Genomic DNA, 26,020 nt, shown 5'->3' on the forward strand with positions numbered 1-26,020 from the left:
CATCTGACATGTTCATAGGAGGGGGCAGGATGTTTTCGCAGAGTGCATTCAGATTGTGCGGGTTGATGTTCCGTGGACACCTTTTCAGTTGTTTGGGTTTCTTTGGCTGGGCTCTACTAGCTATTACCAACTCCAGGATGAAGAAGATAATGCAGTAGTGGTCTGTCCAATCACATGGGAGGATCGAATCCAGAAGGATGGGGTTGGGCTTACCAATGACAAGATCTAAGGTAGCTCCTTTAATATGTGTAGGGCTGTCACAGATTTGAATTAGGATGAAGTCCAGTAGGAAGGTTTTAAGGCTATTGACCACCACATCATTCACATCGTTCCAATGCAGGTTGAAATCACCCAGGAAGATATCAGTGCCATGGAAATCTGCCTTAGCCGAGATAATGTCCATGATCTGTTCCGTGAAGGGAAGGTTGTCAAGAGGCGGGTAGTAGAACGTGTGCAGTTTGCATGGGTGATTGTTGCTACCAGCCACTTCAATGCATAGGTATTCACAAGACGGCAGGAGGTCAGATTGTAGTGCTTTTACTGTTAGATTGCTACGATTTAAACAGGCGATGCCTCCACCCTGTCCGCTTGCTCTGTCCAACCGAATGATATCATAGTTGGGAGACACTAAAATGTCCAGGATGGGAGCAGCTGAGTCATTTAACCATGTTTCAGTCAGCATTACACGGTCCAAGTCCTGTGCAAGGATGAGGTGGGCAATGTCCGCAGCTTGTTTAACTGCAGATCTAGGAGCACGCATTTGAGCTTTGTGTTGGTGTCAATTGGTGCAGTTAGTGTGGTGGTGACTTTCGTGAGGTTGTTTTCAACTTTGAAAGCATACCAAAAATAACCAGTGCGTCCCAATTTGAATCAAGTGTATCACTGTGGTCTCTTATGGGGAAACCTTTGATTAACTTTGCAAAAGAAAACCCTGCGTGCCCTCCTCTCAGTCATGGATTAATGTATCCTGCATTTCAGTGACTGACTGAAATATGACTTCTATGAGCACATAGACCTATTGAACCTCCTGAGCAAATCAAAATGATCGGATACCATATCAGAATGGTACAGTAGTAAAACTACAAGCTGTGCCTAATACTTAACATTTTTAAAATATAGACATTGCAGAAGTTTTTTTTTTAACTGTACAGTAATCCTTTACTAAATGTTTAGGTTTGGATTAGGCTAGATACGGTGCCAAAATGTTATCTATTTAGTAAAACCTTAAAAGGTAAATTGAAATTTGTCACATAATTTGGGTTGATCAATTGAGTTCAACTGACTTCTCATGTAAGCAGATGGTTAACCTTCAGAGGTTGCCCCCACAGTATCAGTAGTTAGCCCCTTAACACAGTCCTGGAGATTCATGTCCCCACTTAGTAAAAATGGATGAACCCTGTCATTGAGATGAGAAGCGTCCACATAGTAAATTAAGCCTATCCAATCTATATTGCTATTTGTAAGGAAGGAGAGTTAATTCTAGTTATTTCTTTGCAATTAAATTCTGTCAAGGCACACTATTGGTTGTTTACCAGTACATTAGTTGAGCTTAGTACGATTTATTTTGCTCTAGTTATTTTAATGTTTTAGCTTGAAAGACTTAAATGCTCCACTTTAAAGCAGGAATAGCACCACCCGGTTCATCTCATTTTAAGTTATGGAAGACAGTTTTTAGAGTTTGGGGGTTATTTTACTTCAATAGAATGCTATGATTGAGACCCAGACAAAGGTTTGTCCATGATAGATGTTTAAGCGCAAATATTAATTGGCTCAAACCTGCTTCACTCTTATCACATTAATCAACAACATTTCTACTTTTGTTTACCATTGCTGTTTTTTGAATTTGTGTTTTTTGCGGCTAACTTTTAAAATATTAGCCATCCTGTCCATTGTAGTCTTTTCAGCTCCCTCCCAAGTGGCTCAAGGTCTACTGGAGAGCGGCCTCAGTTTGACCTGACAATATGTAGGAGCAATGGGAGGTATGAGACTAAGGGGCAGATTTATCATTCAGTTGCTTTGCCCTTGTGCCACGCAATGGGGTGCAAAGGAGACTCAACAACTAATGCATGACCCTGTGTGGCTTGATAAATCTAGAGAAACGCAATGCAGCTCAAATTGCTGCGTCACATAACTCTGCTCCAGGGAAGCGTTCCATGGGTGGAGCTTGGGTTTTTCGACGCACCCACCAATGGATTTTGGAGCATTCCAGGATTTACCATCACTAGTAGACCTGGGAATGCATCAAAAAGCCACGCCTCCCCAGGTGAGGCGTAATGAGGAGAAATATCTTTTTCTCTTCGTTTTTTCCTCATTCTATGTGTGCTGCATTCTGCAGCACACATAGAAAGAGGAAAACACCTCAGAGGATTGTTCTTGTGCAGTAAAGTGCCCCTTCCTGCACAGAAATAATCCTGTCTGCAACGCAGGCCCCTTTGCACCATGGTTGCCTGCGTTGGCGCTAGGCAGCAGTTTGTGCACCAGCGTAAGGAAAGCACAGGAATGCGCTGTATAATGTTAAAAACGGCACATTACTTCCCTTTCACACAGTGCAGTGCAGCAAGGTGGCTTGCTGTGCTGTGTGAAAGTTTGAAAAATCTGCTCCTAATTGTCCTCAAAGGTGCTTAATTTAGTAAATTAGACCATCATTTACTGCAAGCAATCGGTTGACACAATCACAGGTGAGTTAAGTACATATTTTTGTGGAAGAATAGACAATCTTAAGCTTTGACCGCAATTTCCCTTTAATACTGGCTTTCTAATAGAAATTCTTCTAATGATAAAATAAGCTTCTAGGAATACACAATGATGTGACGTTTTGAGGCAATCCACAGACTTGTCTTCATTTGCTTGACCACGATGTCTAGTGATTCCAAATATTTCTCTCATTTCTGATTCAATTAAGTAGCAAAAAATATTTTTCTGGAGTTTACTCGTTGTCTTAGTCTTTATTATTGGTGCTTGTTCAGTGCAAAGAGACCGTTTGGTTATTGGTTATCTGTAAAGCTCTCTAACTCCATTGTAGCTATGCTGCGCTATATAAAAATATACAATAAAATAAATAAATGCATTTTAATACATTTCTTGCCTCCTACTTAAGGCACATATTTTGAGAAAGCTTACTCCAGCATCTCAAACATTCTCTGCAGCACTGCAGAAGTTATGATTCCGGATTGTCTCTAAATGTATTTTTCCCCTGCGCTTCCAGCCATCTTCCCCTATGTAGCCTTATTCTGTAAGCAGGCACAAAGGTTTGCAGTTTTCCATCTCTTCTGTGTAGGCAGCAACCATGTTGCAAAAGATATGTAGTCATGCACGATTTACCTAGTTTTTCAACTCGTCTTTCACTTGCTTCTCAAAGAAGCTACGCTTAAGTACATGTCACATAAGCGTCCTTATTACCTTTGACGAGCAGCTGTCTGTTCTTGACTCATGAGTATTTGGTTAAAGAGTGACTCTTATCTTCTGTGCAACTTTCTAGGAAACTGTGTGGTCTCGTTTTCTTGTTCATCTTTTTTGCTGCTTCTGGTGTTAATCCACTGCAGCAGGTGACTGACTGTATTTAACCTGGCCCAAAGGTAAATGAATCTGACATATGTGAATTGTATTCTGGACCAAAGGCCTATTTGTGAAGTAATATGTAAAGACATGTTTCTCTTTTGTACCTTTGGTGTATTTATCAGTGAGTTGCTCTGATCCACAAAGAAATTTAGGATTGTATTCCAGTAAGTTTAGAGCCAGGTTTTAGAGTAAATGTCTGACCGAAATGTGCACAGATTTTGAGGATAATACTTGGAAGCAGCGACCCTCACATTTTTCATAGGAATGCTCCTGGAACTCTTGTCAATGTGATTTGTGTGAATAGCTCTGAGTAAATGCATTTCCTAATGTTTTTCTTTTATTTCCCCTGGGGTAAAATAACTTTCCTTCATGAAGAAACTCAATCTGATGCACCCACATCAATTTTCTGTGTGTTTCCTGGCCATACCTAGGTTTGAAAATTGATGCACACCTTCCCTGGACTGGAGTAACCTTCCCATTCCCAGGATGGTAATGGGCCAAGAAACTGTTAATGAATATCCACAGCCTTGCACAGTCCTTCCAGAGCATTCCTGTCCTTTAACTCTCTCTCTACCCTTGTGAGCAGATTTACTCTCAAGTAATATTACACCATACTCATGAGAGTAATTGGATTCACCAGTGTAAATTTATGGTTTCAAAATACAATACGAGAATCTGCACTCTTTAATCAAGACATCTGTGCCTGTAAGTTAAACGTAGACACACATAGTGTGAGTAACTGGGCCCGAAGTGCTTCCTTTTTAATGGACAGATTTCCCTGAACATGTTGCTGTTTATTTTAATCTGGTGTGCATGCTTCTGGTATTATACTCCCAAAAGGTTGTATAGCCCGCATTTTAGATGTATTTTTGTGCAGATTCATTGATTAGATAGTACATTCTAGAATGGGATAGTATGATCACAGATCCATTTCGGATGTGAAAGGGATCCTGCAGGCAGTAGATTTTTGGCTTGAAGTGATTAAAGTAGTCTGGCTGTATTCCAAAACGTTATGGGAGGCAAAAGCTACATTGTGCAACATGGTAATGCAGCTTCGTGCATAAACAAGTGCTTCTAAAATATCCTTTAGAAATACCAGCCAGGAACGAAAAGTGAAACCTTTTCCCAGAGGATTGCACCAATTTAATAAATCCTTAAATTAGCCATAACCCAAATTGAAACTTACTTACCATGAACTGGAATCTGTGTCCTTGGATCCGAGACCCCCACTTCCTTCTGGGAGCTATGATTATATGCCCTATTCCACCTCCATGATCCTCCACAGCGTCCCTGTTTGGTGGGCACAGGTTCACAGTGGCCTACTTCCCATATAGTCAATCTTTAATGTATCCATTGGTAATCTAATCTCAACCAGATGAATATGGCAATTCGTGACCTTGACTGCCTCGCCACTGAGCACTTTGCAATGAACCTGCTGCATCCATCATGTTTTCCAAATGTCGGTGGCATCAGACGGGAGTCACTGTTGTTTTCTACACAGTCATTATATGTTGTTAACATTTTTTGAATCTTACGTTAAACCAAGGGTATATAATAGTTGATCATAAAGTAGATGTAAAATAATTGTTTTTTACCCTCCCACACTACCAAAGCCTGTTTCGTTGGTTTGTAAGTGGGACTGGGCAGATTTGTAATTTTAGTGTTTCCCTAAGGAAACCAACATTAAGCCATGCTTCATTTTGGTCCTCCTGAAGCCTACTGGTGCACTTAGATTAGCATAACAATTTCCTTTAAATGAAAATGTGAATGTCTAGTTGTAGGTAATTGGTGTATCAAGCTTTTACAATAACGTGGAATCCGACTGGGACAAGTACAGCATTTTATGAAATACCTAGTTCTATTCATAGTTCTCCACAGCACCTTGGTTCCTTTAACTAGGCAGCCGAGTTTGTGGACAAAGCCATTCCTATTAACAGACGCATACCTTGCCATTTCATTTCTCAATCAAGACTGAACATGTTTTTCTCATTTTTTAGTTCCATATTTTTAGGAAAATGTCTAGATCAGTAGACTTAATATTCAGTATGTCAAGTTGTGAGATACTTGGAATGCGAACCACACTAACAGATAAAGTAATGTATTGTGTTTTACATATACTTTTAAGCATACCATTCGGTTCCAGTATTTATTGAAACTATATGTGTTATGTTTTTCAGGGATGGCGATCCGAATCACAAGCTTCCCATGACCCTCGTCCAGATGAGTAAGCATCTATATTCTTCATTGGTGTGATTTGTTCATATTTTAACTTTCTTAAGTGGATTGGAAAAAGTCTGTGTTTCACTAACTTTCACTAACTTTAAATAATATAAAACATGTAATTTGAAGATTATCATTTTTTTCCAGACATCCCTCCAACTCTTTGTCTTCACCACTGTTGGGTTACAGTTGTCTTTAGTATCTGCGACTTTAATTTTCTACCGGCTTTCTCTGTTTTTTTTTATATAGAGTGGCCAGGTTTTTGTTAACCACATTTGGGGTTATCTCCTCATGTGTGAGCTAGCCATGTCTCTACTTTTGAGGTTCAGTTAGTAGTGTGACTGGGATGTGGCTTTAGCATGTGTACAGTCTAGGTGACTGTTCTTCCTGTGCAAGAGAATTATTTGCAAACTATTGAAACCTATTTTTCTGTTTTGCGCTTTCGAAGTTCGAATCTGCTAATCTATGAGATGAGTTTGTTTTCTGTGGAGGTGCAGGACTTTTAATTTTTGATTGCCACTTTCATCCTAGCAACTCTTCTGACCTTGTGACTTTTAACAGTTTTTTTCCATAGAGCTGGCAAATCACTACATTTTGAAATGAATAGATAGATCATTCTTTATACTGACGTAACAAAGTCAATTAAGACCTGCAGGGGGAGGATAGGAGTTGCCTGATAGGAGACTTCCAGAAGCCGTTTAACTGTTGAATCCAACCAGTACCCTGAATCATCTCAGGGACTTCTTATCTAAAGCAGACCTCATCAGGGCTTTGGTTTTCCACCATTCTTTGCATGCAGCCATGCATTTCTGTCCAGAAGTGGCAACAGAAATTTCACTACAAAGAAAGAAAATAGTCATGGGATTTGCCTCCATCTGCGGAGAAAGTAGGTGGAATGTAAAATGTAAAGAGTTTCCCCAGTGGTTGCACCAATAAAAGTTAGTAATTCTCTTTATAACACCAATGTATGGAACACATTCAAAAATACTGTTTGGCGTTGCTTAGCTACTTGGCGTAGTGGACAACCACTGGGGTAGAAGGCAGCCTTGAAGAGAATACTTTTTCACCGTATTCTGTGAACCAGTGACATTGTTTATATTTTATTTAATAAATGTTTATATAATAAATGTGTTTCCAAACCTTTGTTTTGCAGAAAAGCCAATTTTCCTGTGCCCGTTGTCACCTCATTGGGATGTTATGTTATGTTAAACCAGCTTATAAAGCGTACGGTTACCCGGAGGTGTCCTGGCTCTAATGGCGAATTCATCTAAGAGCATGGGTGGGACAGGAAGATAGGTAGCTGAGGGTAGACTTTATAGATTAAAAAGCCATGTTTTGAGCTGTTTCCTAAAAGCAAGAAGGTTAGTAGAGTTCCTCAGATTCCAAGGGAGGGCATTCCACGCCTTGGCTGCACCTATTATAAAACTTCTCCCTCCCCCCCCATGAGACTTTCTTCATGGGAGGTATATTCACCATTTTAGCTCCTGATGAGCGCAAGGTTCTCTTAGGGGCATACCATTTAAACTGGTTAGCCAAGAAGTCAGGCCCCTGACCATGCAGTGCTTTGAAAACCAAGCACAGTGAATTGAATTGCACCCTTTTCCTGATGGGCAGCCAGTGTAGTCTTCGGATGTAGTTGAAGAATGATCCCCTGGGAATAACAGAACCAAACAGATTCCACTAGAAACCAAGACCGCTATAAATCGTTTAATCGACACTCTTGGTGACTCGATATGCCGTTAGTGTGCTGTGATTTTGCTTCAACTCAAACATCAAGTACAGCAGAAGTGGTGGTACGACGTGAGGACCGCATGAGTCAAAGTCATAGATTAACAAGCATTGGCATAGCCAATAGGTCTCGCCTTTGGGACCTTATAAGTGTTTATCCATGCAACAGTTGATGTTGTTGCACCAAGGATATTGTGCTGCATAACTAAATACTTATAAGGTCCCAATCCCAAAGGCGAGACCTATTGGCTATGCCAATGCTTGTTTATCTAGGTACCATCAAGTCAACTTGCAGCCCCTTCAGATCGCTGTTGTAGCTGGCTATAATGCTATCACACTTTGATTTTCTGCCAGTATATGTTGGAGTTTGGCTGGCACGGGTAGGATCCGCACTGGTTTAGTAGCACTGGGAATAGCTGTGTTGTTTTATTCATTTGTAGTGTATGGCTGGAGATTTCAGTGTTCCTTTTGGAAAGTCGGGACCCAATCGTTTCTTTTTGGCGAGATGCTCTGTCTATGTGCATACGCACATGTGGCTTGCGTGAACACACCTTGTCTTCAGCCCTTCTGAAGATGAGGTCCTTCTGTTGGGATCTCAGTGTTGGATCAAGGATATTCAAGAGTCTTGGGACTTTTATCGGGGGTGTTTTTCCTCTACGTTCTGATCTGAGTTTGGGCTGGGCGGTGGATGAGTAAAAGGCACACACTGAGCTGCCTTGCAAGAGTGTAAACAGGTGCCAGATTTCCGTGGTGCCCAGGCATGAAGGATCTAAGTTTGGTGCCCAGTATCAAGGCTTGTATCTGGGGTTAATGATATTAAGGTGAAAATTAAATGGTTACATTTTTTTAGGATAAGGCACAAATTTGTCTTCCTGATTCTCAACCGACTGTAGTTTTCAGCCACTGTTTCTTAGAAAGACCATGTGCACCATATTACAAGAGCTTAGCTTTGAAACTCCCAACAGCCCAATGAGATCCATGTGGTGCTCAGAAAACACCATCTCCAAACTCAAACCTACAATCTCTCCGCTGTATAAAGTAAACATTCAGGTGCCAAAAATCCCACTTACAATATTTCAAAGCCTGCCCTCCTGTCCATGGCACAAAACAACCCTAAAACACAGCACCAAGTAGAACCCAACTAAACACGGATGACTCCAAAGTGGGGTTTTCTACATGAAAAGCCTGAATTATTCTTATTTTTCAACAACGTTCCACTTACTACATATGTCAGCGATATCAGTGCACTGATTATATTGGATTTTGGGGGTTTGGAGGTTAATTAATTGTGTAAGATACTTTGGAGGCCTTAGAGTCTCAATGTCTTCTTACCTTCCAAAGTAGGCATGCTGCATCTCAGCTGTCACCTTTCATGTTTCCCACCAATACGGTCACCTTTTGCTGCCTAGCTGATATCACTTGAGCATTTAACCTCACCTTTTAACTGTGAGCGGGTGATGCACCTTTATGTTAGGACTGGCAGAGATTTGATGTTTTTACCTCCCTCCTGAGTCATGTCTGAAAGACAGTGCACCAGTGGGTATGTCTCAGGTGACATTGTGGCACTTTTACACACGCTAGCTCTGTTTTTTTTAAAGTGATCTTTGCATTTAAGTGCACTAAACCGTTCCCATGCCCACAGAAGTTATTTCTATAGTGTTTAAAATAAAAAAAAAAAATCCTGGACAAAAGCTCCTTTTTCTTGCCCTTCCAACACCCTATTCACATTGAGAACACTATCCTGTACAGCTGTGTTGAATATCATAATAGTTTCTACTTAGGTCTTCCAAATTGACAACTTGATCATCTTCACGGCAACCCAATCACTCACACAAGCAGATGAACATGATCACATCATGTCCTCTTCAAGAGCATCACTGAGGGTGGCCCCAGTGAAGCAGAGCATTGAAGGTGCTCCCCGTCCTTCAATTGTTGCTCCATGAGCAAGGCCTCCTTTCACTGCAGGGAATTCAAGAATTCTGATGGATATATCTGCCAGTGGATTCCTCACCTTGTGAATATCCCCTGCACCAGCAACATTCGGAAACTTTTGTAGCAGTCCACGCCGATGAGGTCGAAGACGACGTCACAGAGACACGGCTCCACTCGCGACTCCGCTGACGTCACCGGCTCCATAAGAAGACCTCGTTGGCGTGATGACGTCCGTTCCCTTTTTTCCGCGCCGTCGACTCCAACGAATTTCGGGACTCTCTCTGTAGATGTGCTTGATACTTTGTTTTCTGCTGGTTTCTCTCTCTTCTTCAGCTGAAATGTCGACGAAGAAGTCTGGTTTTAAACCTTGTTGGGAATGTGGAAAGCACATGTCGATAACGGATCCGCATGAAGACTGCATTTGGTGTCTATCATCGGACCACGATGTTCAAGGATGTTCTTGCTGTCGTACGATGAGCTCCAAGGCTCTTGAGAGGGAAGCAAAATTGTTCATTGCCAAGATGAAAAGGGAAAAAAGAGGCCGGAGAAGATCGAGGTCGGCGTCGAAGTCGACTTCGGGGCATGCTTCTAAGTCCAAGAAGCACAAGAAAAAGAAGAGGCATGGATCTCGACATCACACGGATAGGGATACGGCTCCGATATCGACATCGCCCTCCCGACGCCGTAAGGACTTTGTATTTCCTTCGCCTGTTCCTGATTCACCTATTGGCCTGTCGTCACCTGTGGCCTCACCAGAGCATTCTCTGGCTCCGGCACTGGCTCCATCTCCGATGCCGGCTCCATGTCCGGCTTCGTCTCCGGTTCCGATTGAGGAGCTTCTAGCTCCGGGTGAGCCTTCGGCTCCACTGATTCCACCGTCGGCGGGCCCGAGTCCGGTGATGCCTCAGACAAGCCTTATCCATTGTTTCCAGGCCCAGGCCAGGATTTCTAGGCATTATCTTAATGGCATGTATGTAGTCTTCTCCAGAGCCATGTACCCCTCTGTTGCACCTTCGGGTCCTATGGCCTTTAGTTTGGGAGTTCCCCAAGCTTATCCTCCGGCTCCCTTCATGCTATTTTTTCCAGCGATGCCGTCTTGGCATCTACCGGCGCTGAGGACATCGACGCCGCTCCCTTCTTCACCGGCGCCGACTCGACCTCGTTCGACGCAGGCTGCTCCTTTGGATCCACACTCGACGCCGGCTCCGGTGCAGTCGGATTCAGTCACGGCGCCGCCGACTCCTGTTGTGAGAGGATCAGGTCTAGGAGAGAGGCCCAAAGGGTACTGGATGAACAGAGGTACCTGATGGAGGAAGTAGAAGAAGGCGAGCTGATGAAGTCGGACGATGTGTTTGATGATTTGAAGGAGGCTAGTGGCCTGGATTTATCGCCTGAATGGGTAGATTACTCCTCCTGCTGATGCTCCTTCAAAGGATGTGGCTCCATACCACGCTGTTATTAAAAAGGCGGCTGAAATTTTAGATCTGCAGTTGCCTTCTGGAGAGTTTAAGCCTAACATCTTGACAGAGGTTCTGCACTCTCCTTCTACTGCATCGGAGCCTTTGTTCCCTTTTAACGACGCCATTATAGAACCAGTAATGGAGGTATGGCGTAAGCCCTTCTCTGCTCCTGCGGTTTCTAAAGTTATTGCTAGGAGGTATAGGGCGGCTCCAGGGGACCCAGACTTTTTAACATCTCATCCATCTCCGGAAAGTCTGGTGGTTCAGGCTGCCTGTTCCAGAAAATCAACAGGTGCTTTTCCCCAAGTCCCGAGTGACAGGGATGCAAAGAAATTGGACCAGTCGGCCAAGAAGGTCTTCTTTTCTGCCAGTATGACCTTAAAATCGACGAATGCCACCTGTCTTTTGGGCCGATATATCCATGCTCTTATGGATTCAGCAAAGCAGTTCGCCCCAAAGCTGTCAGAAGAGGATAGGATGAGCTTTAATGAGGTCCTTTCGGATACCCAAGCGGCTGCACGTCAGGTAATCCAAAGTGGCTTGGATACAGCTCACTCGGTAGCAAGAATCATTGGATCTTCTGTTGCCACGAGGAGGAGTGCGTGGCTCAGGTCTTCAGAGTTCTCCCCTGATGTCCAGTCAACGCTCTTGGACTTGCCTTTTGATGGCTCCGGACTTTTTGGCAAAAAAGCGGATGCTGCGCTTGAAAGATTTAAGGAGAGTAAGGCCATGGCTAAATCTTTGGGCCTTCAAACTCAGCCAAGGGGTTCATTCAAGAGATACAGGGGTTTTGGAAGGTCTACCTTTCGTTCTTACAGACAGCCCCAGCAGCAGCAGCAGCAACAGCAGCAAAACACTCTGTATAAGAGCTACAGAGGCAGAGTCAAAGGTCGCACTCGAGGTCATCAGCTCTCTTCCTCCTCCTCAGCCCCTCCCACCACTGCAAAGCAGCCCTAGATCCACCATTCTGCATCATGCTGGTCCTGTGGGGGGCCAGCTTACCTATTTTCTACAAGATTGGGAATCGGTTACTACAGACCTTTGGGTTCTAGATCTTGTAGAAAATGAGTATGCCCTTCCCTTTCGGGAATTCCCTCCAAATTACCCTCCTTGTCAAGGTGCTTGCTCGAAGGAACACCTTCTTCTCCTGCAGGAGGAAGTCCTGACATTACTGAAAAAAGGTGCGATAGAGGTGGTTCCAGAGCAGGAAAGGGGTCAGGGATTCTACTCCCGGTATTGCCTGATTCCGAAAAAGGATGGCAGATTGCGTCCAATATTGGACCTCAGGATCTTGAATCTTTTTCTGAAGCAGAAGTTCAAGATGCTCACCCTTGCGCAGGTTCTTCAAGCGCTGCAACAGGAGGCCTGGATGATGTCGATTTGATTTGCAGGATGCGTTTTTCCACATCTCCATCCTGAAGTCGCACAGGAAGTATCTCCGATTTATGGTAGGGTCGCAACATTATCAGGTTGTGGTCCTTCCGTTTGGTCTTACTACTGCACCTCGAGTCTTCACCACGGTGATGGCAGTGGTGGCAGCCCATCTCAGAAGGTCGGGGATTTCAGTTTTCCCCTATCTGGACGACTGGCTGATCAAAGCAGAGTCGCCAGAGAAGGTGCTTCATCATCTGCAGGTTACAACTCAGCTGTTGTACAAATTGTTTTTTTCGATAAACGTGCCAAAATCTCACCTGGTGCCCTCTCAGCGCAACCTGTTCATAGGGGCAGTACTGGACACTACTGTGTGTCGAGCATTCCCTCCTCCTCAAAGGATTCTCGAAATACAGGAAATGATTACTCTGTTTTACAATGGAGCGGTCGTTTCGGTCCTGAAGGTCCTTCGCCTGCTCGGTCTGTTTGCTTCCTGCATTCTGTTGGTCAACCATGCACGCTGGCACATGAGGACCCTCCAGTGGTGCCGCCGCAGGCAGTGGTATCAGCACAAGGGAGATCTCAGGGAGTCTGTGAGGATCTCCAGAGAAGCTGCGGCGGATCTGTCTGGTGGAGCGTAGAGGGCAATCTGTCTCAAGGTAAGCCCTTCCATCTACCTCCATCGGTGGCCACAGTAATAACGGATGCATCCACTTTGGGGTGGGGTGCGCATCTGGGGGATGTGGAGATCAAGGGTCTTTGGCCTCCAGAGGAAAGGTTGCTTCACATCAACCTTCTGGAATTACGGGCTATTCGTTTGGCGATCAAGGCCTTCCTCCCTTCCCTTCGCGGTCAGTCAGTTCAAGTCCTGACGGACAACACTACCGCGATGTGATATGTCAACAAGCAGGGAGGAGTGGGGTCTCTTTGTCTCTGCAGAGAGGCTCTGTGTCTCTGGTCTGGGGCTCAGGATCATCAGATTTGTCTGATTGCAAATCATCTGGCCGGGGTTCTGAACGGACATGCAGACAGTCTGTCGGCAGTTCGACCACGAGTAGAGGCTTCATCCGGAGGTGGTTCGTCACGTCTTCCGGACGTGGGGAACTCTTCGGGTGGATCTGTTTGCCACTCACGAGAACGCTCACTGCCCGTCTTTCTGCAGTCTCCAGTATCCGATGCAGGGAGCATTGGGGGACGCGTTTCAGTTAAGTTGGGGCACTCAACTCCTTTACGCGTTTCCTCCCATACCCTTGATTCCTCGAGTTCTGAGGAAGATTGGTCAAGACCGGGCCGAAGTCATATTGATCGCCCCGGATTGGCCAAGAAGGGTGTGGTATACAGATCTTCTCCACCTCTCCTCGTGCCCTCCGCTCCGTCTCCCTCTTAGGGCAGACCTCCTCTCGCACTCGCAGGGGCAGGTTCTACACCCCCACCTCCAGAGCTTACACCTTCATGCCTGGAGATTGAACGGGGCAACCTGAATTCTTTTTCTCTCCCGCCAGATGTGGTAGATGTAATTTTGTCTGCCAGACGTCATTCCACCAAATCTATCTATTCCTACAGGTGGTCTAAATTTGTGCTCTGGTGTGGGGAGAAGTCAATTGATCCTTTGAGGGCTCGTTTATCTGATATTCTTTAGTTTGCCCTTTCTTTTGCTCAGCAGGGTTTTGCTGTAGCCACTGTAAAGGGATATCTTTCAGCCTTGTCCGCATTCCATTGTTTGCCATATCAACCATCATTGTTTAAATCGCCTATTGTTTTACGGTTTCTGAGGGCCTTACAAACAAGTTTCCTCCAACTCCTTTTATTGTGCCTCAATGGGACTTAAATCTTGGCTTAACTTATCTGATGGGTTCTCCCTTCGAGCTCTTACACGAGTGTTTCTTGAGACTGTTGTCTTTCAAGATGGTTTTTCTCATTGCGATCACCTCGGCAAGGAGGGTAAGTGAGCTTCAAGCTCTAAGTTCAAAACCCCCATTCTTGACCATTCATGCTGAAAAAATGATACTCAGGACCAGGGTTCCTTTCTGCCAAAGGTGGGCACTCCTTTCCATCTGGGGCAATCCATTACCCTTCCTACGTTTTATCCTCCTCCTCACCCTTCCAAGGAGGAGGAGCGGCTTCATCGCCTGGACCCTAAGAGGGCGGTGAGCTTCTACCTTGACAGGACTAAGGACTTTCGAGTTGACGACCAGGTCTTCGTGGGCTTTGTTGGCTGCAGGAAGGGCAGAGCGGTGCACAAGCGCACCCTTTCCAGATGGATTGTCTTGTGAATCAAGATATGCTACTCTTTGGCCGGTAAGGAACCTCCAGAAGGTTTAAGAGCTCATTCTACTAGGGCTAAGTCTTCCACGTCTGCCTTGTCTAGAGGTGTTCCTGTGGAGGACATTTGTAGATCGGCAACTTGGGCCTCCCTCCACACTTTCGCGAAGCATTACTGCTTGGACACCGAGGTGAGGAGGGACGGACACTTTGCTCGTTCCGTCCTTCAGGACTTTCTGGTATATAAGGGTGGACACCCTCCTCCGGGAGTGGGACTGCTGTGGGACTCTTTTCACAAGGTGAGGAATCCACTGGCAGATGTATCCATCAGAACAACAAGTTACTTACCTTCGGTAATGCTTTTTCTGGTGGATACAGTATCTGCCTGTGGATTCCTCACTGACCCACCCGCCTCCCCGTTGTCCACTCTTGTATACCTACAATTCTGATGATGGTGTTCCAAAATATATTTGTTACTGTCAAAGGCAGTGTGTTATTTATTTTGCCTTCCTATATTATCTTCACACTGTGTGTGCTGCTTTGTATATTATGTACTGTGAATACTGTGTATATATTGCTGTCAGTCTGTCCGTTTGCCTCGAAGGCACGGAAAAAGGGCGGAACTGACGTCATCACGCCGACGAGGTCTTCTTATGGAGCCGGTGACATCAGCGGAGTCGCGAGCGGAGCAGTGTCTCTGTGACGTCGTCTTCGACCTCATCGGCGTGGACTGCTACAAAAGTTTCCGAATGTTGCTGGCGCAGGGGATATTCACAAGGTGAGGAATCCACAGGCAGATACTGTATCCACCAGAAAAAGCGTTACCGAAGGTAAGTAACTTGTTCATCTCTTCACAATCTCTTCTCCGAATTTCTTTTGTACCAGCTCCATAAAAAGAGCAGAGAAGCTTCATGGTTTTCCGTCAAGAGAGCCCCCTTCTGAAGCCCCTACTACTGGTACTAAGCAGGAGAGAAACGCAGAAAAATTTGACTCTACCACCCCAGGGGACATTTGGATGCTTAGAGCAAAGCAGCAGCTTATAGAAAAAAAATAATACATAGTGCCTGCTTATATGCTGCTGTACATATACTGTTGCACACAGAAAAGTAAGCAATCTTTCTCAAGATCACACACTGTCAAACTGGAAAGCTAAGATTGGAGATCATATATCAATTTCAAGGAACAACGGGATCGGCCATTTTATACACATTTTTGGGGGTTTGATACTCTTCATTGGTACAACCCTGGTTGACCAAAAACAGATTGCTAGCATTTCCTGGGATGACCCAACTTGCCTTATTTCTCAGTCTACAGACGCAATAAAGGAGCGGGCACAGGAGAAGCACATCCTCACGGTCCGACAGCACTGCGAGGTGAGGCCGGAGCTGCAAATGCGGAAATCAATGGCTACTAGGCTGAATGCTACAGCGAACCACCCTCCAATAGCAAGCCGACCCCAACGCTCGTATTTTCCTAATCACCACAGTCTTACCCTGACTCAGCTGTCCTTGCCTTCCTTCTCAAGTTCTGGAAGTGTTTTCAAAGACATGTGCATTAGTCTTTTGCTTAATTGCACGCGGGCCTTGTTTCATCTACCTTGAGAAAAAACACAGGCTAATTCGGCAAAGAGGGGCCTGACCCTCGCAGCCTTAAGCCGTGTGAAGTTTTCATTTAGGAAGTTATTTGTCCACCCCACCACACACAGATGAAACAACCGAGTGTGGACAGCCAACACTGCCCCTAATCATTGCCACTGCGGCAGTTGATAGAGAAGTTGCAGATGGATGGCGACCCTTTGATCAAGACGCCCATTGGGCTGTACTGTCACAGCGCTCTGCGCTTCCTCAAGTTGCCTCCTAGTGCCGAAGGATGCCCTGTGAGTGTTTCCTGGTGCCTGCTTGCCTCTTGCTGCCATCACTTCCAGGGGATGAGGTGGCGGACCCCAGATTGAAGCAGCACATATTGTTGTCACGACGTCACTGCTGAACTGGCGCGGTTTCTATAAAAGTTCTGCTGAGCAGTGCTGGCGCCCGACCTCTGCTGCCTGTAGTTGTATTATTTTATTTGTGGGCACAATGCGGTAATCAAGCAATGTAAAATATCTATAATCAAGACAGTAGCAATATGTGCATTAGTACATCATACGTATACCTGACACTGTGGGCCTATGCTGAATCATTGCTGGTCATAAGACACAATGCCTTTGTCTAAATAACACTCTTAAACAAGGGGGGTTTCCCTCAAATTTCTGGAAAAATGGCCCTGTGGCTTACTAGAGATCCCGAAAAGCAATCTCGGGATTGTATGTAGCGGTCCTTATAAGTAATAAGTAACAAGCGCGTGACACCAGCAATGCACCCCTCGCCGCACGGAGTGGTTCAACTTCCATGACGTCATGAAAAAGATGCAACAAAAACAAGCCTGGAATTGGTGCGTCTGCTCATTTTTAAGCACTGCACTCGTGCTTGTGGCGCGCCGCTGCGTGCTCCCGCAAGGTAGATGCCGCCACAAGCACGAGTGCAGTGCTTGAAAAAGAGCAGAACGACGGCTAAAGCTCCTCCTACGCAGCGCATGCGCGCTGCGTAGGCGAGACCTAAAAACCATTGGATATTCAAAGGCTGACTGCTACCCTTATTAAATGTGACCAAGGCAAACCCAATTTGCAGAAGAGATTCATCAGAACTGGCTTCAGCTCTGGAGGTTATTACCATAGCATAGTGTTTACAAAATGGTTGGTATGAGATCTCATATGGCTGTCTTGTATATAACCTTCAAGGAACATGGCATTGGAAGTGGCAACTTAGCTGCAATAATAGGTATAGTTGTGTGCAATGCACTGATACTTGGAAGATCTGAACGGTGGTATTGATGCATCAGAAAACGTAAGTAATAACAGAACACTTTACTGTATTTTGCAGTTACTCCTGCATTTTTAGTCCTTACCTGACTCTCCATACCCCATTCCGTGGCTCAGCTTATGTAATAATTGGGGTATTTTACAGGGCTAGAGTTTAAGGCATACAGGGGACATGCATTCAGAAGGAGAAGATAGGAAACAACAGACAGAAAGAGAAGTAGAGTACAACAGAGATCCAGGTACATTTTATAATGAGGCTTAACTGATTTAATTAAACCTCCTGACCGGCCAATCAGTAAAGTGTCTTTTTCAACTACTTTGGAAGTGGGCATGGTGGTTTAGTTGCTGTCTATGGTGATTCCCTTATATGACGTTGGGTTTTCCAAATTGCTGCTGGCGTTCAAAACGCTTGTGGCAATTTTATGATTCAGATCATGTACGATTTACTCTTTGTTCCATCTGGCACGATGTAGCTTAGGCTCAAGATATCGTCCATATTTTGTCTTGCAATGTTTTTGTAGATGCCCACGTTGGGACCAGATACCCTTCATATTCAAATGTAATGGATACCATCTGTGAAATGTACTGGTTGGGGCAGTAGCAGGGAGCATATATGAAAAGAACAGCTATAGAGGGAACAACAGACCCTTGGATGTGATGCAGAGTCATGGACTGTATAAAGTAAGTGGGTTAAGCACTTGGTCATGGGACAGAATCCCAGTGCCTGCTTGTTTGTTTACACTTGCTAATTGTATGTCTGTGAATACAGGGCACAAGTGCTGTTTACATTTCGTAACATACTGAGTTTGATTGTTGTTTTGTAGCCTTCTACCAAATTCTTAATGGCTGTGAAGTATGTTCACAGTTCCATCACTGATCACCATCCTACTGCTAGCCTTCTGATGATGATGGCATAGTTGTTACACTGGGGGTTTCCTGGTATGATTAGGTGACTGAGTTTTGAATTGAGGACATCCCTGTCCTGTGGGAAAGTTTGGAAATGTAATATGTTTGTTGTTGTGATGTCACTGCTGGAGTTTTACCTATCTATATTTTTCAAAATATGTCAGTTGACATGCAAGGTATTGAGCAGTATGGTATTTTAAGTACAAAATGTCACACAGTCCGGTAGATAACCTTAACCATACTAATTACCAGGATGTGAAAAGTCCCTTCTGTAATGGGTTAGAAAGCAGGTATTCATATCTCTGATCATCCTTGTTTGTTACATATAATGGAAGTAAAACACCTAATATTTACTAGCGTATTTGCTATGCTTCCTGTATCACATGCCTCTTGGCTATCTTGTCAATTCTGCGCAGGATTGATAGCTCCTTGGGCCTGCCAGTGCTTTGACTCTAACAACACTGGAGAGGTTTACAGGAACGTTAAACTTTTTCATATATGGCAGTGGCTTGCATCCGGCCAAGATGCCCTATTCATCTCTCCTCTCTGATTCGCATCTCCCATTATCTATGTAAGAAATTTCGGTTATTGATTGAGGGGGGTGAAACTCCTTCTCAAGCAACAACCACAATCCATGTCAGGGTGAAACACAAAAGTCACTAAATTAACCTGTGCTTAACTCTGTGGTAGCTTTGCACGAAAGCAGTCCGCCTTACCTTAGCGGCACTGTGTTAAGTATTATGCAGCACACACACAGTAATAAAGTGAAAACACAACACATGAAAAATCCTACACCACATTAGATAGAGAAGCATTTAATAAATAAAATTACACCAAAGCAAATTAAATCCAATCAATAGAGCTGGAGTTATGAAATCTTAAAATTCTTAGTACAATCTAGCTCCTTAAAGATCAAAGTGCCAACCGTGTGTATCGAGTTGCACAGGACCAGGGCAAAGTCAAAAGTTGAGGCCAACTGCGCTGGAGCACCGCATGGATACCCAAGCTGGATTTGGCCCGGTCTTGGCTCACCTTTGGACTTAGAAGAAATTTTGAAGAAAAGTCCAGTAAAAGGAAGGATTAAGCGGGGCAAGGCAGCAGGCTGTGTCCGAGGAGGAGGAGTTGTCGTCACTGGGGAGCGCTGCACCAAGGTCTTGGCGAAGCCTTCGATGATGACAGGGAACAGCTCACAATGGGAGAATACTGATTTCTAGGCCAAGGAGGTTGTCTTTATTGATGGGGAGCCTGTCACCGTCGAGCCTGGTGAAGATTTTTACGTTCGAGCTTAGACAACTTTATCGAAGTCCAAAACCCCCAGTGGGATGAAGTTGCAAACCTTAGCCGATGAATGCTCCACGAGGCCTGATACTGTCGCTTGTAGGGCACGCTCAGCAGTGCTTGCTGCTGCAGAGAAGAACGTAGCGGTAGCCCCTGCAGAATCAGGCCGACCAGTGATGCACCTTCGGTGGATCGACGGGCAAGTTGGTCCCAGCCTTCTGTCGGTTTTCTGGCACTTTTTGGTGCAAATATTTTTAGTCCCAACTTTTAGGGTTATAATGATGCAGCACCTCTGATGCCACTTCCAGTTCTGGTATTGGTGCCTTGCTAGCCAGCAGGAAAATAGAGGGGGCCGGCGAATGCATGAGCTATATCTGCCTGTGACAGCGTAGGTAGCCATAACTTTAATATTTGATTCTGTTTATGCATCATGGCAAATCAGGTACACAAATCTTTGCCATCAACTTGGCTGGTATGAATCCAGACTGGACAGGCATGACCAATGCTTACAAATCTATCAGCTAAAAGCTTTGCAAGCACTTTGTTATTCACAGTTATTAACAACAGGGGCTTGTATGAGTCACATAGTCGGAAAGGCTTGCTAGGTTTTAGGAGAGTGCTAACAATCATTTCACAAAGTGAAGGGGGGAGTACTTCCTTATAGTTCGCTAACTTGTACATGAAGCGCAAGAAGGGGGGCCAACTCTTCGACAAATACTTTGATAAAACTTACTTGCTAATCTTATGCTACCTGGTCAACTGCAATTTTTCATGCCCTTGATAGCACTTTTTAAAAATTCTAGTGTGATTGGGGGAGCACAGGGTTTTCTGTTCCGCTGCCTCTTGCCAAAACAGTGTTGCTCAGCCCAAGTACTTGTGTATATTTTAGTTGTCATTGGTGTCTGCGAGGAGTACAGGTTAGAGTAAAACTGCGTAAATGCTGTTAGAATATCTGTTGGGTGGTATAATGCGTCTAACCCCTCCAGTTCTATCTGGATAATATCTGATGCAGCCCATAGCTCGCAAATGTGGTGTTTTAGAGAATAACTGACAAGCACAATTCCCTGCTCACATCTCGTCCTCCATCACAAGTAAGCCGGTGTGCTTCCTCCCTTTTTGGTTGGACCATTTGGCCGCCTTGTAAAAGTTAACAAGCATCTCCCTTTTCTATACCACTTTAGTCCACCAATAATCAGAGCATCTCTAGTAATTTATTTACTATTCCTCTCCTAGGTCCCTTAAACCACACAGTCTTGATATTCCAAAAGAGTTTGAAACCTCATTGACAATTTGACACGCTAATTATTACAAACTGCAATTAATTGTTTTCATGTAATTTATTAATGTGTGTTATGGAGGTACATTTTCGAACGATGTTGGTTTTAAATGATGTGATCTTTCTTCTTTGATGTGCTTTCTCTTTAATGGGACATTGTGCATTGTAATTTGTATGCCACTTTATTTTTCTTTCTCCTTCAAACACTGGCTACTTATATAAAACTACTATTTGTAGACTTAAGGGAAACCTACATATTATTAGTAAAAATCTCAAAAAAATAACTGATGTGGTGAAGTGTTTTTTGCATTACTTGTTTGCCTTGAATACGACTTGGCTGATTCATAAATACGTCCAGTTAAATATAACAGGTTAACCATTGTGTATTGCTCATGGCGTATTGGGTTAGCCAGGTTATTTATTTCCTGTGTGCTCACCCTCGCCATATATTATGGCTGGAGCTCACTTCTTTTGAAAATGAATCTCTCTTTTATCCTCTTCTTAAAATCTAGCATTTTAAAATGCTTTTCTAATAGTAGATTTTTGGATCATTAGAACTGTTTTGAGTGTTTTCTGTGGCTCTAATTTGTGTCTCTAGTGCATTTAGCCTGCTGTGAATTGATTTGAGTTTGCCTTGTTCTTTGGCAATATTTTCTACATGAATTACATCCTTAAACTCCTTCCATTGTTCAGAATGTCAATTGAACCTTGTTTCAAAGTTATCAAGTGATAGCCTGTTTTGTGTCTTTCTTGAATACTTAAACTAGTAGCATAGCCGGTTGAAGTCTCCACATTCTATATGCACGTGTGTTTCTGGGGAGATCCAAATATAGTATTATAGAAGGTGATCAGAGAATGTTTTGGGGAGATATGTGATTGAGCTTACCCAATCTCAAAATCTCCCCTGCTCAACCAAAAGTCTATTCTTGATGCGGATCCTTAAACCCAGAGGTGTGGCTATCATAATTGGGCAAACCTTCCCTTGTGGTCACTCAAAACCAGTTCTGGTATTGGTGCCTTGCTAGCCAGCAGGAAAATAGAGGGGGCGGCGAATGCATGAGCTATATCTGCCTGTGACAGCGTAGGTATCCTTGGAGTTAAATAAGCTCCTGCCCACAACCTAGATCGCCATCCTGTCAGGGACAAAAGTATCTCCCAAGCCCTTTGTCCAGTCTGGGAGCCGAACACTTACAGTGCCATTTCAAAATAGTAATCTAAAATCTGAATTGGCCATGAAGTTGGATTTTAAGTTACTATTAAAACGAGTCCTTGAATCATTGTTCCAGATAGTCCCGAAGTGAAATTAAGCATTATAAGGTGTTATAATGTAACCCAGCGTTTTCTTATGGGACAGACAGCCTGCCTTACCATAGTCAAAAATGACTTTGGAGATTTTTCGCTATCACGACATGTAAAGCAAAGATACATGTGCTTTACTTTTTAAATACCATTCACCCTGTTCTATGGGCATGTAGGGCCTACTTTAGGAAATGACTAATAAGTATTATAAAGGAAGGATTAGTCCTGGCAAAAGATTTATTTTGCCAAGTCGAATTAGTGGTGGCACAATATGTGCTGCAGCCCACTAGTGGCATTTAACATACAGACCCCGGATACACTTTTGTACAATGTACTATTGACTTACAGGTAAGTAAAATATCCTAATTAGGAATATAGCTAACTGTGTCTCAGTAACTAGTAAAAGCATTTTTTATTTTAAAACAGCAACAAAATCTAGCAACAAAAAAAAGTGGGGCACCACGCAAAAAAGGGGCATTTTCCTGCATATGCAGTAAGATTCCCCATTTTAATTGTGAGCAACTGCCTAGGAGCTCCCACACCTGTTTACTAATATCAAAACACAGAACATTGTATTCAAATGGACCAAATAGTTACTGGTAAGCAGTGATTACCTTACTATACAAGAGGTTTTTTTGATAGGTTATTTGAATTTCCTTAATTTCAAAAGGATACTCTGTGGAATGAAACAGAAAAATACAATCTCATGTAAGAGTACATGTTTTAATTTTAAAGTTATGAAAGAAGAACTTCAATTACTTACCATTTTCTTCTGCAGAGTACCACATCTTGACTTGGGAAAGCTTGGAGATTCAGATGATGAGGTAATCCTTAAATTACATACTTTTCTTTATGTTGTTTAGGATAACCACTTGTTTCCCACGAAGCATTGTAATCATTGTTAATTGTACTGCATGACGGTGAGCCGCTTGATCACAGTTGTTAAATGCCTTGTATTTTTATTGCCACTTGTCTGTAATATCTTTTCGACATTAATAAATTATTCTTGGTGTTAATATCATTATTCATAATAATAATGTTAACAATAATAATGGGAACTTACAAATAATGCACAGCACTTATATTGGTATAATGTGAGATTCTGAATTATAGCAGTCATGATAATGATAGTGTTTTTTTCATTGGGACATAAAATAGAGGAAATTGTTCAAGCATTTAAGTGACTGCTAACTCCAATCGGAATTTCAAAAGGGGAGAAATTAACATGGAGTGATTTTATAATAAAATCTCTTGCCCTTCATTTTGGAAAGGACTGAGCATTATTTGTGGGCCATCTGCAAAATATGAACTATAAAGCTATCTGTCTATCATTTTCTAGTAAGCAGTTCAAGAATGGGACTAACTGTGCTTGGTGCAAAAGTATACCTGTCCACTGGCACACCTTTCCGATCTCCAGAAGTGACAGTCTTGTACCTCTTACTTTTTTTCAGTGCTGAGATCTTGATTAATTTTGAAGATTTAGCCACATCTAATACTACCAAGACAGCCTCCAACCTAGCACCAGGCCTCCCTTTTAGAATCTCTTTCCTGTGGTGCACCAAGCTGTGAAAATCATGAATCAGATTTGTACTCCTGCACATCAGCATCACTGATGGGCTGGAGTATATGTGATCACTGCACTTAATTAGGCTGGCATACAGAATTATGCTTCTTGCTATCAAGCCACTTTTGACAGTTCTCTGAAATAATGAATCCACTTTTGACAGTTCTCTGAAATAATGATTGTCCAGGATTATACAGACAACGTTGTTCATATGATTAACTTTGCCTTCTTCAGGGGGGCGTGGCCAACCGACTGACAAGATGCCCACTTGTTACAGCAGCTCCTGCGCTCCACCGGCCGTATCCCCAAACATCCTTCCTACAATCCATTCTCCGTGCCAGGAAGCCTACATTTTAAAGGCTCCCGATTGCGGGGATACTAGGGCTCGATATATCTGCTTCATCTGGCGCCTTGCTCTCCCGCCTTGAGGCACGGCCTAGCGGACAAAGCCGAGCTGCGGCCATGGTTGCTGATGAAGCTCCTGATGGGAAACCACGCCGAGGTGGGACAGCAACGGCCCGGCAGAGAAAAGACTATCATTGTGATCCTGTGCTGCTGCGGGATATGTGCGGCACAAGATGAAATTGGCTACACCCCAGCGACACACGGTGTGACCATGAATTTGGCGGCCCACCAGATGGTGCGAGTAGGGGCACCTACTGGAGAACGCGCCTTTCGCCCTACTGACCAGCGATCTGCTGAGGTCAGTGGGATGCAGTGACCGATGAAGCAGCCAGCCATTTGGGCTGTGGCGCTCCTTGGCCATCTGACGAGCTTCACTGGAGGTGACGAGACCCAGGACTGGGGCCGGCGAGGTGCGGTGAGTGGCAGCGCTGTGCTGATGGACGTGTGGGCCCTTAGGATGGGCGGGGCATGATTAATGCCGGTCTGTGGGGGTAAGTGAGGCCGGTGTGCCCCTGATCCATCCCCGGAAGATGGGGCCCTAGTCTGCTATCTGCCCAGCAGCGTTGGTGGACCAGGATTACCTGCCTTACTGTCTGGAATGGAAGACTCTGACCGCCTCCTAAACATTAAGGAACTGCCTGATACAGTGACTCTGAGAACCTACTAGGGGCCCACACTAGTGACATGTTAGCCTGGGAGCTTTATTACAATGATCTCCAGTATTCTGGGCTGGGAGAATTCCCCCTCCCCCACGGGAGAGGAGGTGCCCTGGACCCCAGCCCTTCAAACCTGTCCTGCAGCATAGAGGTAAAGGGAGTCACGGGACAGAGTGGAGGGAAACCCATCAGGCCACAGTGGGACACCTGACACACCTTGACTCACTTGACTGTTGGTGGCAAATACCTCTGGCATCCCCCCCCACCACCTGTTTCAGTCACATAGCATGGTAACATCTGAACGCAGTGACTATGGAGTAAAAAATGCGTGAGCGCTTTTAACGAAAGTAGGTACGATTACTGTTCCTTGGGGTCAAGCGGAGGCTGCAGCAGTGGAGAAGCAGTGCACCCCCCCTGACCAGGCATCATCCGATGACGGGCTCACCCTTAAATACATTATAGCAGAGCTGCAGGGCAATTGTGTCTCCCTGGAGGCAAAAATGTATTCAGTCTCCAGAAGTCATGCTGATGAGGGCAGACCTGTGCAATACGGAAGCACGGACGATGGAAGCTTAGAACCTACTCTGCACACTCCGAGCCGAAACAGCCACTTGAGAAGAAGTAATGTATGTATAACGGGGGTGTCAGAGCGATTGAATCGCCTAGCAGCAGACCTTTTTGTTGAAGATCTTGTACTAAAGCAATTGCAACCCAAGGACCTCTCCCAACTACTTCTCAGTTGCATATGCCCATCAAATGCTGGAGGCCCCTCCGAAACTCTGGGCTCCACCCCGTATGATTATTGCTTGCATCTTTAACTACCGTGACCGAGACGTGATCCTACAGGCCGCACGAAGTGCCCCACTGGTCAAATTGGACAATGCCACTGTAACCTTCTTCCCTGACTTCACGGTCAGAGTTAAAAAATTATGCAGAAGCTTTGTTGAAGTAAAAAAGTCCCTGAGGGAAAAAGAACTTAAATACTCCATGATGTTTTTGGCACAAATAAGAGTGGTCGCGAATGGAAAGACTTGGCACTTTACATCACCAGAGGTGTCCTGGTAATGGCTAGGTGGCCGGAGATTGGTGGGAGGGATGAACTCAATAAACCCTTCCTGACAGCAGCGACGAGATAACGGCGTAAAGACCCGCCATCACAAGCCCCACATTTTGCGTCAGCCACACACCCTGGCGCAAAGCCCAAGTAATTAAGCGAGTCAACAGGAGCCCCGAAAAGACTGATTTGAG

General features: G+C 44.4%; 1 protein-coding gene across 3 annotated transcripts in view; it reads left to right on the top strand.

Annotated features, from left to right (window-relative positions):
- CAPS2 (calcyphosine 2) overlaps positions 1 to 26,020 on the top strand; it is an 825,864-nt gene that overhangs the window by 95,793 nt on the left and 704,051 nt on the right. For all 3 annotated transcript variants that reach the window (XM_085653843.1, XM_085653845.1, XM_085653844.1), the window contains exons 3-4: positions 5,736 to 5,782; positions 22,926 to 22,971. In XM_085653843.1, coding sequence (XP_085509969.1) covers positions 5,736 to 5,782; positions 22,926 to 22,971 — 93 coding nt within the window. The remainder of the gene's footprint in view (positions 1 to 5,735; positions 5,783 to 22,925; positions 22,972 to 26,020) is intronic.

Source organism: Triturus cristatus, chromosome 4_1 (genome assembly GCF_964204655.1).
Source record: "Triturus cristatus chromosome 4_1, aTriCri1.1, whole genome shotgun sequence".
NCBI lineage: Eukaryota > Metazoa > Chordata > Amphibia > Caudata > Salamandridae > Triturus > Triturus cristatus.